This window comes from Sus scrofa, chromosome 18 (assembly GCF_000003025.6).
Source record: "Sus scrofa isolate TJ Tabasco breed Duroc chromosome 18, Sscrofa11.1, whole genome shotgun sequence".
Taxonomy (NCBI): domain Eukaryota; kingdom Metazoa; phylum Chordata; class Mammalia; order Artiodactyla; family Suidae; genus Sus; species Sus scrofa.
In genome coordinates, this window is record NC_010460.4 from 24,783,284 (window position 1) to 24,800,149 (window position 16,866).

The window sequence follows — 16,866 nt, forward strand, 5'->3', positions numbered from 1 at the left end:
AAGTTTGGTCTCTACTGAAGGCCTTTGCTTCAACTCGAAGAGGTCTTGGGGTCATTAACCCCCTATTCTTAGTGTTACTCTCATTATAAACCAGGTTGAATTCTGCTTCCTCCTAACCTCTGGTTCTGACTTGTCCTACTTGATCCGTGGAATGGCCTTCTTCTGTTGCATATGGTTTCTCGCAGCCATTATTCCCAGTCATTTAGCTCTTCCTCGTGTCATACCCGTTACCATTCTTATCACATTTCTCTGAAGAGACGTCACTCCATCTTTCAGTATTGCTCTGGAGCGTGATGCTGAGAACACAGCGCCCACACACAGCGCCCACGACATGACCTGAGGAACCTAGACCCCGAGGAGAGCTGCCTGCCCTCTGCCCTGTCTTCCTGCAGTGCAGGTCTGCCAGCTCTCCCAGGAACTTAGTTACCCAATACAGTTCACACTTGCTGTATTTTTAAAACGACAGGTCTTTTTGCTTCTCTCTTACCAGGATATCACTAGTCTATAGTTCTAGGTTTAAACCTCGGTCCTTTTTCCGACATTTATCTTTGTTTTTTTTAAAAAAAATTCTTGCCTTTGTTCATCATGGTGGTCCATCATTTCTTACCTTCCTTTGGTTATTCTTCCCTTTGGATCTGTGATAAAACTACAACTGTTCACCTGAGAAAAGCATCCACATAAATATGAAATTGTGCGTCATAGTGACTCCTCCCCATGGATGTCTGGATTTTGGACACCAAGTGAAGAACCTGTTATAGTAAGAGAGGCATCATGTTATACTAATTAATAATATGGGCCTCGGGGATAAACATCTGTCTCTGCCACTTGCTACTTTACCTTTGACAGTAGCTTAACCTTGATCAACTTTAGGTTCTTCATCTGTAAAAGAGAGAAATAATAGTGCCTACAGTGTCATTGGCAATGAAGATGAAAGAAGGTGATAGGTCATATGTGATGCTAAATAAATATTATAGATATTGATCTGTTAACATTTAAATCTTGATTCTTTTCGCCACCCTGTTCATCCTCTTACCCAACTTCACTTCTATGAGATGATGTTAGAAAGCCAAAAATACTAAACTTTAATTCCTACTTCAGACTCAACAGCAGCATCTGCTCTCAGGAGTTGCTACACCCACTGTTATCTGTATGTGAACACTGATTCTGCAAATTATCGTCAGTGAGATTTTAAGTTCCAGTTTGGTTCCTTCTTGCGGCTAACAGACTTCAAAAGACCTTCTTCCTTTCCTAGTCTCTTATCACCATTTTTTTCTGCTAAGGAATTACAAGTCAGGGTTTTTTTTTAAATCTTTTATTTATGTATATATTTTTCTACTGTACAGCATGGTGGCCCAGTTACATGTATACATTCGTTTTACTCACATTACATGTTCCATCAAACTCCTGGAAGAGAACATAAGCAAAACATTCTCTGACATCAACCTTACAAATGTTTTCTCAGGTCAGTCTCCCAAAGCAACAGAAACAAAAGCAAAAATAAACTAGTGGGACCTAATCAAACTGACAAGCTTTTGCACAGCAAAGGAAACCAAAAGAAAACAAAAAGACAACTTACAGAATGGGAGAAAATAGTTTCAAATGATGCAGCTGACAAGGGCCTAATCTCTAAAATATACAAACAATTTATACAACTCACCAGCAAAAAAGCTAACAACCCCATTGAAAAATGGGCAAAAGACCTGAATAGACATTTCTCCAGGGAAGATATACAGATGGCCAACAAGCACTTGAAACAATGCTCAATATCACTAAGTATTAGCGAAATACAAGTCAGGTTTAATATTGTCTTAAGAAGAGTGTGTAACAGTAAACCCGCTGTGAAAAACAAATACATATATTGTACTTTAGGTCCCTAAAGAGAAAAAATATAGGATTATTTCTAACACTGCTTTTCTCTACTTCATGAAAACTCAAGAATTGACTATGTGTAGATTTATTTGGGGGGTTATTCAAAGATAATGGTATTTATTAATGATTACCATCAAAGAGTCAAAATGATGACTCATTTAACTATTCAATATATTAGAATTTATTATAAACAAAAACATTTTCTAGTTTTCTTAGAAATTTGGGGGCAACCTCTACTGCAATTCCAACTAATTAACATCTCTTAAAATTTATTTTTAAAAGCTCTTACATTGCAAGTGTAATTTTATGAGAGTTATATCAAAAATAACACTAAGATTTCCTGTTATGGCTCAGCAGAAACAAACCCGTCTAGTAACCAAGAGGATTCAGGTTTGCTCACTGGCCTCATGCAGTGGATTAAGGACCCAGCAATGCTGTGAGCCCAGGTGTAGGTTGCAGGCTTGACTTGGATCCCGTGTTGCTGTGACTGTTGTAGGCCAGTAGCTGCAGCTCTGATTCAACCCCTAGCCCAGGAACTTCCATATGCTGCACCTGCAGACCTAAAGAAAAAATTATAATAACACTAAAATAAAATAAGAAGTGTGATTTTTTTGGGAATATTTAATTCGAAAGAATGACATATCCCTCCCCTGTCTTAAAGCATTTCTACTTCCATTGGCTATATTATATGGATAAAGTATTATGTTATATCATCTTGTTGTATATTATTTAAAAACACAGAAGCATTTACTGATGATATCCTTTGAGGGCTGTCAGTCTGGGGGGTAAATCTAGACCTAGGTGTTGATTTTGCAGTGATTAACTTATTTTGGAAAACATAAGTTATTTCAGAGAAAAACAGCTCCTTTATGGAGTGAGGTAAATAGAAATGTTGCCTGGTGCCATAATTTCCTTTTGGTTGGGAGTTTGGTGTGGTCTGGGGAATTGAAATAGAATGCAGTAACTTTCAACTCGAACTCATAAGTTCCTCTCCAATGCCAAGACCACTTACTGATATCTCAGTAGATGGTAAGACATACATGTTTTTGCCATTAATATTATATGTGATAGGAATGAAGACTATTATTGATAAGTCTGGGTTTTATTAAATTCCTAAAATAGTCAGATGATGATTTAATGAATTCAATTCAAATGCTAAATTTCAACTTACAAGCTGCCCCTAAACTGTCCTTTTGGAAAGCTTATGGGACAATATAAAACTTCCTGTTCTTTCTCCACCACCACCCCTTCTACAAAAGATTCTTACATCACTGCCATGGCATGACAGTTTTTATCATTTTGACCCAATTAGAGTTATAGTACAAATCCTAATTAATTTAAACTTTAACTAGCCAGAGGTAAAATAGGAACAGATTGCTCTGAAATGTCCAATCTTGTTAAGGAAGATAATTTGCTGAATAACAGTGCTTGTTGTTACCCACAAGTGGTATACCACTAATTATGTAGAGATTTTAAATAGTTGTGATTTATTACTAATAATGTCACATACTCATGTCTGCTTTTCCAAAATAAAAATTACTAACACTAATAGAGATATTAGTTAGAATTTGTACTTTATTTGCATCTGGAAAGCTTTAGAGCCAAGTGGTGGTTTTGGTTTTTCAGTGAATAATTTAGATGTTCCCCCTGGATGTTTACCATCTTTCTTCTGTTAAAATATTTATACTTCAATAGTTAAAAATAGGTGCTTATCTTTGGGGGAGTAGAAAGGACCTTAGACAAGCATCTTCATTTTCCAGCTGAAGAAACTAAACCCCAAAGAGGGGAGGTGCCTGGGCGGGGCCTTCTGCAGGAAACCAGGCCAACACAAACCTCATTACTTGGTCTTCAGTGTGCCTCCATCGCCAATGGCAAAAGCAGGTTCTGGAGGGCATTTATAAAATATTTTTTTTTTTGGTCTTCTGTCTTTTTAGGGCTGTACCCACGGCATATGAAGTTTCCCAGGCTGGGGGTCCAATTGGAGCTGTAGCTGCCAGCCTACACCACAGCCACAGCAACTCGGGACCTGAGCCTTGTCTGTGACCTACACCATAGCTCACAGCAATGCTGGATCCTTAACCCACTGAGCAAGGCCAGGGATCAAACCCACATCCTCATGGATACTAGTTGGGTTCATTAACCACTGAGCCAGGACAGGAACTCCAAAATAATATTTTTAAAGAAGATAGGATGGAGTTCCTGTTGCGGCTCAGTGGGTTAAGAATATAGGAGTTCCCGTCGTGGCGCAGTGGTTGACGAATCCGACTAGGAACCATGAGGTTGCGGGTTCGGTCCCTGCCCTTGCTCAGTGGGTTGATGATCTGGCGTTGCCGTGAGCTGTGGTGTAGGTTGCAGATGCGGCTCGGATCCCGCGTTGCTGTGGCTCTGGTGTAGGCCGGTGGCTACAGCTCCGATTGGACCCCTAACCTGGGAACCTACATATGCCGCGGGAGTGGCCCAAGAAATAGCAAAAAAGACAAAAAAAATAAAATAAAAGAATATGACTAGTATCCATGAGGATGCGGGTTAGATAACTGGCCTAGCTCAGTGGGCTAAGAATCTGGCATTGCCAAAAGCTGCAATGGAGGTCACAGATGTGCCTCGGATCCAGTGTTGCTGTGGTGTAGGCTACAACTGCAGCCCGGATTCATCCCCTACCCTGGGAACTTCCATATGCCTCAGGTGTGGCCCTAATGAGAAAAAAAAAAAAAAGGCGGGGTAGGGGGGTAAGAGACTCCTTGAACTTTCACTTTTACCTCATAAAATATTTATAAGGGCCTCGAATTGTACAGGCAGAGGAAGCAGGTTGCTTAAAGGGTACAGAAAGAACCCAACAAAGTATTGTCCTAGCATGTGCATTTTGAAGCATCCACGACAAGCATTCCAGGACTGAACTCATTGGTGGAGCAAAAGATTCGAGACGGAGAATTCGGTCACGGTGTTATGGAGGGGAGAAAAGAGTTCTGTCTGGAGGGCGTGTGTGTTTCCTTCCAGCTAGGCATGCTTAGGGAAAGCCTTAGCCGTAAGACGCCCTGGAGATGAAGTGTGGCTTTCCTCAAGGGACGAGGACCAGCTGCAGCACACTTTTAGCAACTGTCCCTAATCTCCCGCCCCTCACAGCCTCACCCACTGATTCCCAGAGCAGGACTGATGAAGAAAACAAACTCCAGCTCCTTCATTACTGTCCAAAAAAAGACAACTCCAGCTTGCCTCTCCACTCTGCATCCATCCACCCCATCCATGCCCCCCCCAACTCAAGATTTAACTAGATGGATAATCACTTCAAATGATAATGATAACGAAACAGTTTTGAAAAAGAGATGTATTAAAATTGAGGGAAAATACATGTTTTCATAACGAAGCAATTAGCATGATAGTTGAATGATCCTGCATAACTGTGAAGCAGGGACAAATAGACTCTGCCCTTGCACGCTCTTTTCCACAGTCCTCCTGTCGATAGCAGGAGTGGTAAGTGACGGCTGGGGACAAATGAAAGCCATCTGCAAACGGCACACATCATTTCTTTCAGGGCTACCGAAAGGCACGCCCTTAGAAGCTAGTCACCTTTTAATCTGTGGATATGCTAGCAAGTGGCAAATGACCATTCTACTGGGAACAGATTCCCAAGTGAAAAATACCACGGCGCTTCTTCTTTAATTAACAGCCTTTTCACATTGCTAGCACATTAAAGCCACACTGAAGAACACCCGTGCTTATACAATCAATGTCACAGCATCTCTGCCTAAACGAATAATAAATGTTCGGGCTCTACACTAAGTGAAAACCTATCCTCCCAGACTTTCACCTTCATAAAGATGGGCTCATAAAAATCGAAAAAAGAAAAATTGGAATGTGGTCTCATGAGGATAAAAAGGCTAGTGTTAATAATTAACAAGGAGAGTGAAGTGGAGTCAAATTAGCCATAATAGAGCCCAGAGTGACTGGCAAAGTCACCTCTCATTATCAAAAAACTCATTAAGAAATGAAGAGGTGGAAATCCCGCTGGGTTATTCTCACACTTCAGCTGTATCAGAGATTATTTTTCAGATTTCTTTCAAATGAAGAACTGTTAGGTCACCATATTGTATATTAGGTTAATCTTCAAGCTTTGAAATATGGAGGGCTGACACCTTCATGTCACTCTATCTCAAGTGCTTAAATGAGCTGTACATCTGAAATTCACAGATTGGTGTTTGTAGATATATCTGGACATACAAATACTAGGAACAATGCAGAACGGATATAACCTCTAGATTATAGCAGGACTTTGTGCCAGCTTAGTTTTATAGCTTTTACAAGCGATAAAATGACCACTAACGCGTGAAAAATACTTAACTCCAATCCCAAGAGTTGATTGGATTCCAAATTGTGGGTTAGAACTTGTTTTACCGACCAAAACTATAACAGAAATCTAAAAGCAAAAAATCAGTGACTTTTTTTTTTTAATTGAGTTTCACAGTACTGCTCTCGTAACTTTATCGCATGTAGACATCCTCACAATTTAATCTGGTTGTATATTCTCGTAGACGTTAGCGCCTTAGAGAAAATAATCTGTTCTGAACTGCTCTCGAAGTGTCCTTCCCTGTAGATCTGCAGGAACATCTTTAACTCCTGAAGGCCATGAGCATCAAGAACCCCACACCTGAGAGCTGATGGTCCCGTTAGAGCTGCACTCAGTTGTTTGCAGTACCAGGACAGCATTGTGGGACATACCCCCCAAAGATGAGAAAGTGTGTGTGCAACTGGAGTGAAATTACTCTTTTCCATTTGGCTATAATCTCATAAAAGACCGCATGAAAACTGCAAGATCATGAGACTTCTTTGTTATGGTTGCCCTAAGTCTTGATTAATATATATATTTATTTTTTTTCATGAATTAATTCTGCAAGAAACAGAAGCCTGCAATTTACCAAACCCAGTCCCCTTATAGATACGTGGATAAAAAACAATTCCTGCTCTTAAAAACATAATCTAATGGAGGATATGGACATATATGCACTACTAATATAATGCAACAGACTGTAGAATTATAATTCAATTATGTGGACTGTGTGCTATGACTTTTACTTATTTATTTATTTATTTTTGTCTTTTTAGGGCCATGCCTGCAGCATATGGAGGTTCCTAGGCTAGGAGTCCAGTCGGAGCTGTAGCTACTGACTTACGTACCACAGCCACAGCAATGCCAGATCCGTAACCCACTGAGCAAGGCCAGGGATCAAACCTGCGTCCTTCTGGTTGCTGGTCAGATTAGTTTCTGTTGAGCCTTGAAGGGACCTCCTGACATTTTTAATTACAGTTTTACGCTCGGATTTGTTGCATTTGGACTTGTTGCCCCCAAAATAAGAAACCTAAGAGAAAGTATAACATCGGTGCCCTCACTCCTTATTACCTTTTAGCGCCTGATAGATAGATAGATGGATGAATATATAATATGCTGTAGTATTTTTAACAAGTGTCTTGAGAAGGAAGGAAGAGTTGGGTGTGGCTTTAGGAGATTATCATGTAGTATAGGATAAATTAAATATTACTAAACTATTAAAATTACTTATCGAATTTTAATTAAAAGGAGAGTTACACCTGAAGAGTTTTCTATTTTACTTAAACTTCAGTGGGGTGCTCTCAGAGTTTCCTTCAGAGGGTGGGTCTTTATTGATGTTTATTCAATAAACAGACATTTACTGAGTGCCTCCTTAATGTGCTAGATTCTAGACTGGGTGTCATTCTGAGATCCGAGTGGGGAGAGGGGGTTTGTTTGGCGTGTGTGTGTGTTTTCATTTTACAAAATGCTATTCTAGGCTGCAGTTCTCTTGACTTTGCTCCTGAAGCCCAGATTCATATGTCCTGTGACGGGTCCTCATTATATGCATTTGTCAACATGGAGAGTGACCTGTTACTTCTAAATCTTAGGCCATGGTGCTTGCATTGTTGAGGATTGATACAATTTGTAGCCCTTTGAATAATGGTTGTTTTATGGCAAAGTCTGTTATTTTGATTGTTGTTTGTGTTGGTTGGGGGTTTTTTTGGGCGGTGGGGTTGCTGATCGTAAATTACACTTTCCCTTCTGAAATGCCTAATTAGCATTTTAGGGGGAATCATTCTTCCTAGTAATCCACTAATGGTAACTAATTGGAAGGAGGCTGCAGTATAAAATTGGATTATGTGGGCTCAGGAGTCAACAGCATAGTTTTACCCTAAACACAATACATGAACTCTTTTATCTGCTTATCTTAATTTATCCAGTGATTATTGTCTCAGTAATTGTTATTAATTGGATTGTGGTTTAAAGTCTCTGTTGAAATCTTGCTATTAAAAGCCTATGACAAGTACTTTGGTAAATGTAAGACTCTTTTTGGTATGTAAATAATCAACACTAATTTATTAATTATTGGGATGTTCAAAATAATTGGGCACATCTGCACCCCCAGTTTACCTCTTATTTAAGCCTTTTGCTTGCTTTTTGCCGTTTCTAATTGTACCGATGGGCTTGATGTCATTGATGCTTCATTATGTTCTGACAAGGTGATATTGGGAAACATGGAACCTTTGGGGGGAAACAGTATTTTTATCAACAGAGTAGATATGATCCTCCACTCGTGTTCTCCTAGCCCCGTTTGAGGCTCCTCCTGAGCAGCTCTTTATCCTTCCCCACCTCAGGTATAATGTCAGAAGCGCTCTTGGATGAGGCCACGTTGAAAACTTGCCTGTTCCAATGAGACGTTGCAGTGGTAGCTTGTAAAGGCTTGATTTGGACAGGTGGCAGCCCCAAGTCCTAACCTATCCTTATTAAACCATATGGAGAAGATAGAAACACTCATTCTGATGCCTGGGGCGACATCTTAAGGGGGCTCTTGACAGTGTCTGATAAGAGTGGGATGCAAACTGGCATATGGGCAACTGAGAAAAGAAGCATACATTTACATACACAAGTATAGTGTTGTCTTTATTCCAGGAGTCTTGCCCTTTGAAGCGGAATTTTCTCTTTTCCCTTTCTTTCCCTTTCTGTGTGTATTTTCTCTTCATTTCTCCTCATTTTTCCTCCTCTTTTTTCCCCCCTCCACCCCATTTCTCCCTCCATCCTTTCTTGCCTTTTCTGAATCTAGTTGCCAGAGAAATAATACTACCAATTGGTAGTTCTCTGAAACTTTGGAACATGAGTTTAAATTTGATTTTTTTTTTTAAATAAAAAAGAAACACTGTTGAAACATGAGCACACTTTTGGCCAGAATTCAACATTTGTGATAGTTCTCAGGAAATACAGAAAGTCTCCATTGTCTCCTAATTCTGCAGAATTTAATAGTTTCATATCTAATCGTGCCTGAACAGAGGTAATCTTCCCTTTGCTACATTCATTAAAATTAGAGACATAAAATAGCCAAAATTCATATCCAGGAGAATTTTTAGCAGACTGATCTTGGACATAGGGGTCTAAACGTAGAATTTCTCATGAAAATATTTAATACCATATATTTTATTTAAGAAATATGGAAAGATACACAGACCTCAATAGGTTCTTTTACAGAATAATAATGTAGTAACTATGTAGTAGTCTAATCTTAGTATTGTATCGAAATAGACATTCATTCCACAAACTTTGACCCCTTGCTCTGAGCTGAGGACTTTGTTGGGTCCTAGGAATACAGACATGGTCCCTTCCTCAAGGACTTTTCACCTCATAGGAAGAAAGAGGTACATCGACAAGTGCAGAAGTACAACATGGACAACAGTGGAAGCCTATGCAGGGTGGAGAATAAGCAGGGGAAACCAGTTAATTAGGCAAAGCAACAGCAGAATGAAGCATTTCAAGAAAAGTTTGGAAAGTGTGCACTTGAACTGAACCATGAAAATCATTATGGCTGGACCTTGGGTAGTAGGGGTCAGGCAACCAAAATGAGCCAGAGAAAGTCATATTAAGACACCCCATAAGGAGGAGGGGGAGGGAGTGGGATGGATTGGGAGCTTGGGGTTAATAGATGCAGACTATTGCCTTATGGAATGGATAAGCAATGAGATCCTGCTGTGTAGCACTGGGAACTCTGTCTAATCACTTATGATGGGACATGTAAGAAAAAAGAATGTATACATGTACATGTGACTGGGTCACCATGCTATACAGTAGAAAAAATAATTGTATTGGGGAAATAACAATTTTAAAATTTTGCAAAAAAAAAATTTGCAAAAAAAAAATAAACTCAAAGTGTTTAATATGGTACCTGACATGTTCTCAGTAAATCATAATAATTACTGTAAAAAAAAAAAAAGACACTCCATATATGGCTTTCATACCATGCTAAGGCTTTTGGAGTTTGTCTTAAGGATCCATTAAAGAATTAATATCTTCAGAAGGTACATTACTAGTTTTATATTTTAGCAAACCCCTCTGCTTGAGATTTTCAAGGAGGTGGATTGGCAGTTGAAGAATGAAGAGTGTAAGACCAGTTAGGAGATTTTTGCATTAGCCAAGGCAGGAGATGAGAAGGCTTGAACTAGAACAACAATGGTCGTGATGATGAAGAGAGGAATCCGATGTGTTAAAAAGATAATAAAGATATAAAATATGCAGGAATTGATGACTAATTGAATGTCGGAAGTGATAGAAAAGTCTCTAGTACAGCTAACAGGTTGCTGGTGTAGGTAAAAATCTCTATTTTCACTCCTAGGATGGGAATTGGAGATAATCAGAGTTATGTAAAAAGATAATGAATTCAGTGCTTATCAAGTGTATCAGAAAGAGAGCTCTTGCTAGAAACACATTTGAGTCAACTGCTACTTAATCTTCGAATCATTATAACATTTAATAATAACTGAGTATGATTCCTATGTGCTTCATTTTAATGAACTAAGTATGACTTCATAGCCGACATACCTAATCTCTACATGTACAGTAAAGTAGCGTTTGAATTGATGAGGCAGAGTGCTCATTTGCAGATGTACTAATTTGTTACATAAAAGAGCGCTCTTGCTAGAAATATGTTTGAGTCAATTGCTACTTAATCTTCGAATCATTATAATAACATTTAGTAATAACTTGAGTGTGATTCTCCTTATGTGCTCCTTCATCTTAACAAACCAAGTATGACTTAATAGCCAACATACCTAAACTCTAAATGTATGATAAAGTAGCTTTTGAATTGATGAGGTAGAGTGCTCATTTGCAGATGTCATGATTTGTTACATTAGCGTGTATTTGATCTTTGGTGTGGTTAAAAATAATGACAATGTTTAACTACCTATCAAGATCTAGAGTCTAAGCTTCTTTATATATTTTTTATTAGTAGGCTACATAAATTCAGGCTTAGTCTAGCTATATAGCAATATAAAATTGTCCAGCTTTTAATGTGTATTATAAGCACATTGAGTATGTTTACAATGTTCACTCTTTTTATTAAAGTATAGTTGACATGTAAGTTACAGGTGTACAATATAGTGATTCACAATTTTTTTTTTTTGTCTTTTTGCCATTTCTTGGGCCGCTCCTGCAGCATATTGAAGTTCCCAGGCTAGGAGTGGAATCAGAGCTGTAGCCACCAGCCTATGCCAGAGCCACAGCAACTCGGGATCTGAGCCACGTCTGCGACTTACACCAGAGCTCACAGCAACACAGGATCCTTAACCCACTGAGCAAGGGCAGGGATCGAACCCACAACCTCATGGTTCCTAGTCGGATTCGTTAACCACTGAGCCACAGCAGGAACTCCGTGATTCACAATTTTTAAAGGTCGTACTCCATTTATCGTTATTATAAGATATTGACTATATTACCTGTGTGTTTATCCTTGTTTATTTTATATCCAGTAGTTTATACCCCTTTCTCCCTTCCCCATATATCGCCCTTTCCCCATTCTTCCTCCCCGCCAGCAACCACTAGCTTGTTCTCTGTGAGTCTGCTTCTTTTTTGTTTTATTCACTAGTTTGTTGTATTTTTAGATTCCACTTATAAGTGATATCATACAGTATTTGTCTTTCCCTGTCAGACTTATTTCACTTAGCATAATGTCTTCCAAGTCCATCCATATAGCTGCAAATGGCAAAATTTCATTCTTATGGCTGAGTAGTATTCCATTGTAGATAGATAGATAGATAGATAGATACCACAGCTTCCTTATCCATTCATCTGTTGAGAGATTTAGGTTGCTTCCACATCTTGATGGTTGTAAATGGTGCTGCTGTGAACACTGGGATGTATTATCTTTTTGACTGAGCATTTTAGGTTTTTTTTAGATATAGACCCGGGGCTGGAATTGCTCAAAGACCCAGAACAGCCAAAACAATCATGAGGAAGAAGAACAGCACTGGAGGAATCACACTTCCTGACTTTGGTTCACTTTTCAATTCATTGAATGTCATAGTCTTGCTCAACCTTTCCACGTTTTCATTTGAACTAAGTTTTCAAAAATTCTGATTCTGAAAACATGTAATTCCTCTAAGATATGGTGTGGTGTGTTCGTCATTTGCAAGACTTTTTTTAACCTCAAAAAATTTATTTCTAGGTCTTAATGTTAATACAGTGATGGTAGGTTTAACAGATGTGTGAATGAATAGATAGAGTGATGAGAGTTGATGGTAACTAAAATCGAGGGGGGGTAGTCGAATAATCTGTGGACGTTGAGAGGGGCTCTGGTATCAAATCCTGCTTCTACTTTCTAATGACTAAAGGACTTAGCCAAATGTCCTAAATCATCGGTGTTTCAGTTTCCTTATTGATGAAATTAAAAAATTAATAGTGCTTCCCTTACAGAGGGCATGATTAAATGAAAGCATGCATACAAAGGCCTTCGTACAGTGCTTGACACTCCAGACATGCTAGTGAGGAGGAGGAGAGAAGGAGCAGGTGAAGAAGAAAAGGAGAGTTCTGAAGGGAAAATCCAGTAAATGCAGATGGGGGTGTGTTTTAATATTTTTTAACCACAGTGATTTAGATGACTCGAATAAGAATACTTCAGCTTAATGGCCTTACGTAGGTGACCTTTGATAAAAGGAATGGAATTATATGATCTATGATACCTTCTAGCTTTATGATGGAATCTCCAGGAATAGATAAGGCTCCTTTCAGTGTGCTAATGAAAGCATCATTAAGATAACATTAGTCTCCTAAATAAGATATTTGTCATTAAGTATAATTATCATTCTCACTTTAATGAGACGCCTTTTAGTATATAGATAATCCAGAAAAGATTATTTAACAACAAAAACATGCTAAACTGTATCAATTAGAGATGGGAGGGAATCATGTTGTATTAACTTCTGTACTTAGAATTACTTCCTACTCTACTCTACCCCGCTGTAGCTTTCCACCATCTGACAAATTTCAGAATCACTAAACTGAAGTGAAAGTGTGCATTTTCATAGTCATACCACCACGGTAAGTATCACATACTTTGCCCAAGTTTTAAAATACGATTTAGGGAGTTCCCATCGTGGCTCAGCGGTGTCATACCCAACTGGTGTCTATGAGGACGTGGGGTTGATCCCTGGCCTTGCTCAATGGTTTAAAGGATCTGGCGTGGCTGTGAGCTATGATGTAGGTCACAGACGCTCGGATCCCATGTTGCTGTGGCTGTGGCACAGGCCAGCAGCTACAGCTCTGATTTGACCCTAGCCTGGGAACTTCCATATGCCATGGGTCCAGACAGACAGACAGACATAAAATATTATTTAGATTTTTGAGGTATTTTGCCCCAAAGAAGATTATGTGGAAATTAGCATATTTAGTTGAACATTTTATAAAGACAGTGCTATTAAAATGTGCTAGTAATTTAGAGCATATACAGCTTTTCAAATTCATAAAAGTGTTGAGCTATAATTGACACACAACACTGTGTAAGTTTAAAGTGTACCGTGTGGTGATATATATACTTAGGTATTGCGATGTGATTAATGCAAGAAGGTTTGTTGACATACCTTCCTTTCACAGGCCTGTGATTTTTTTGGAGGAGTGTAGTAACAACATGTGAGACCTACTCTTTTGGCAACTTTCAGTTGTATAGGCCAGGATCGTTAACCATTTTCATCACACTAAAAAAATAATAAAGATTACTGAGAGGCTTCTCCCCAGCTTCCACCTCTGCCACTCTAAGCCAGGCCACCACTGCCATCATCAGTCATCCTTCATCTGGTCTATTGCAGGTCTTATTAAGTGCTAACCTCCTTCTCTGCTTCTTCCACCCTTCACCGCCTACCCCATCTCCACAAAGCAGCCAGAGAAACCATATCCAGTCACGCCTTCTTAATAACAGTTACAATAATAACGTGTCCCATTGTCCCCAATAAAATCCTTCTTTCTCACAGTGCCCTGCCATCTAGACATCACCTTGGACTGTTCTTTCCCCTCTCTCCCTCTCCTGCCGCATTGGCGTCCTCATTTTTCCAGAAGCACACCCTCGCATTCCTTCCTTAGGACATCTGTGCTAGCTCTTCCCTGTACCCGGAAACCTTCCCTCCAGATCTTCCACGGAGGGCTCCGCTATCCTTTAGGCTCAATTAAAATACCATCTCTTCGGAAATCCCTTTCCCAGCCACAGAGTGTATTTTTTAATGAACACGTTTTCGCTTTGAGGGTTAACAAAAGAAGTCACAGCTGGACTTCGGGATATGTTTAGGATATGTTCACTTGAAAATAGGTACCATCCATCTGAAAAATTACAAATTCTTTGTTGACAATGGCTTAGCATTACTTAATATTTTCCTAGAGAGTCTCTGTTCTTTCCCGGTGCAGCTCAGGAAACATCCTGTCTTACTTAGTTCAGGCGGCTGCAACAGAATATCGGAGACTGGGTGGCTTATGAACAACACGTTTTATTTCTCACGGTTCTGGAAGCTGGGGCATCTCAGATCAAAGCACTAGCAGATTTGGTGTCTGGCCAGAGCTCGATTTCCTGGCTCACAGCCAGGCATCCTCTCACTGTGTCTTCACATGGTGAAAGGGTCAGGGGAAATCTCTCTGGGGTCTCTCTGATACGATTCCTAGTCCTAATCTTGAGGACGCAGCCCTCATGACCTGATCATCTCCCAAAGATCCCATCTCCTAACACCATCATGTCGGGAGTTAGGATTTCAGCGTAGGAATTTGGGAGCGACTCAGACATTCGGTCTCCAGCACTGACCTGTGTCCTAATGAAATTATGACCTGCGCATAGAAAGCATCCACATTCTAGTGGAGGTAAGTGCATCCTATCCAGCAGTCCTGTCCAAATAACACAAATTCTCAGGCTTCTGCAACCGCTTTAGGTAGGATGATCTGTAGCACAAGTCATTAAAGCCTGATGGACAACTGAAAATGCACGTGATATGTGCTGGCTGTTTTTAAGTACACATGTGGAAAAACAAATGACTAAAAAAACGCGCAAATAACTAAGAAGTGCATGAAGCCAAATAGACATTTTCAAGGCCACAGTCACTCTTCTGGTGACTTAAACTAGTGTATCTCTTAGAAATAGTCAAACATTATCTCTTAGAACTGATGAGGTTTAGCTCTTCTGCAATATATAGCATACCACAGGGATTATAACTCTAATTGCTGTATTTACCCAAGTCAAGGCCTTCAGGGCATTCAGCGGCTCCCTTGAATCTTCAGCAAGTGGTCAAATGCCTCGTGCGCTAAACCTCTTAGAAAATAAAAACATACCGCCTGCCAGGGATGTTTTATAGAGATAGAATCTATTTGTGGTTTTGACAGCCACATATGGGAGGTCAGTTATACTTCTTGATCAGTTTTCACGATAAGATATCCAGCATGAGAAGCAAGATCCATTTTTCTCTGTGTTTTTATCACTTCTGTGTCAGACTCCTTCAGGAAAAGTTTTCATCCATATTTTCCAAATACCTGATATTATCCTCTGACAAACACTGTTTCTGCTTGACTCTTTCAGCACTTTTATGTAATGGAAAATTTCATAAACACTTGCAAGAACTCTTTGTGCCCTTGGTTGTCCGCTACGTGGATCTCATGGAGTCCTCCATCGCCCAGTCGATTCACAGAGGTTTTGAGCAGGAGACATGGCAGCCTGTCAAGTAGGTATCTTGTCCAGTGATGCTAGAACCCCTGTCTCTTCTGTCCTGACCTTATGACTTTACACATGGCCATCTGTAGTTATTGCTTATGGTGGTCCCTTCCCACGTTGTTTGTTTCTTTACAGGAATATCGCCAACAGTCTTCCCAATGTAGCTCTTCCAAAAGTTCCAAGTCTGCCTCTTAATCTTCCACAGATTCCTAGCTTTTCTACTCCTTCGTGGATGGCTTCTTTATATGAGTCCACGTGTGTATCCCTCACTTATTTCCTGGTGGTGTGTTAGCTGGTGCATGGCCTGGGCTGTGTTCTGTGCAGATGTGTTTAGATTGCATGGCATTTATCATTGTTGGTTGAGGAATACGACGTTTTGGTTTTATTTGTTTGAGCTTTTTCAGCTATCAAGCTAAGCTTAGCATATCGATGATAAATGATACCCATTTTTAAAAAAATACTCACCTGTTTCATGTCGTTCATATGTGATCTGCAGGGCTGAGGTCATTGTGTGACCCAGGCTGTGGACTCTAGTCTAAGTGATGTAACCAGGGTTCTCCATATTCAGACAAGCTGTGTGGTTAACAGTATGTCTGTCCAGGATCCTTAGTTGGCTCCAGCTTTATTACTGCCCACGCAATTCCTCTTGTGTATGTAGAAAACCGTTGTAAGAAGAGTGTCAAGAACATAATCTTTTTCTACTTTTTTCTTCGTCTTTAAAGAAACAGGAGTTCAGATTGCAGAGAAGAGCCTGTCTTTTGTTCTCAGTACCAGCAAGTTCTTTTGTCCTTTCGTATATCATCTGTTGCACCTTGTTATTTTTAAATAATCTTTATATCATCATAAGCTGTATTTATTAACTGCACATTGTGTTGAGCCTACCTATCAAAGATTCAGTTACCAAGACTCACTAAAGTGAAAAGGACATGGGCTTTGAAATCGAGCAGCTCCAAATTTAGATCCTGATTTATTAACCATTAAATATTTCTTAACCTGT

The 16,866-nt window shown here is 39.6% G+C and overlaps 1 protein-coding gene across 30 annotated transcripts in view; it reads left to right on the forward strand.

The window, feature by feature from the left end:
• Nucleotides 1-16,866, forward strand: part of CADPS2 (calcium dependent secretion activator 2) — a 494,741-nt gene that overhangs the window by 410,737 nt on the left and 67,138 nt on the right. For 18 of the 30 annotated variants that reach the window (XM_021078970.1, XM_013985671.2, XM_013985668.2 and 15 more), the window contains 2 exons: nt 15,738-15,879; nt 16,005-16,124. In XM_021078970.1, coding sequence (XP_020934629.1) covers nt 15,738-15,879; nt 16,005-16,124 — 262 coding nt within the window. The remainder of the gene's footprint in view (nt 1-15,737; nt 15,880-16,004; nt 16,125-16,866) is intronic. The other 12 variants (XM_003134728.4, XM_013985672.2, XM_021078969.1 and 9 more) reach the window with 1 other exon arrangement.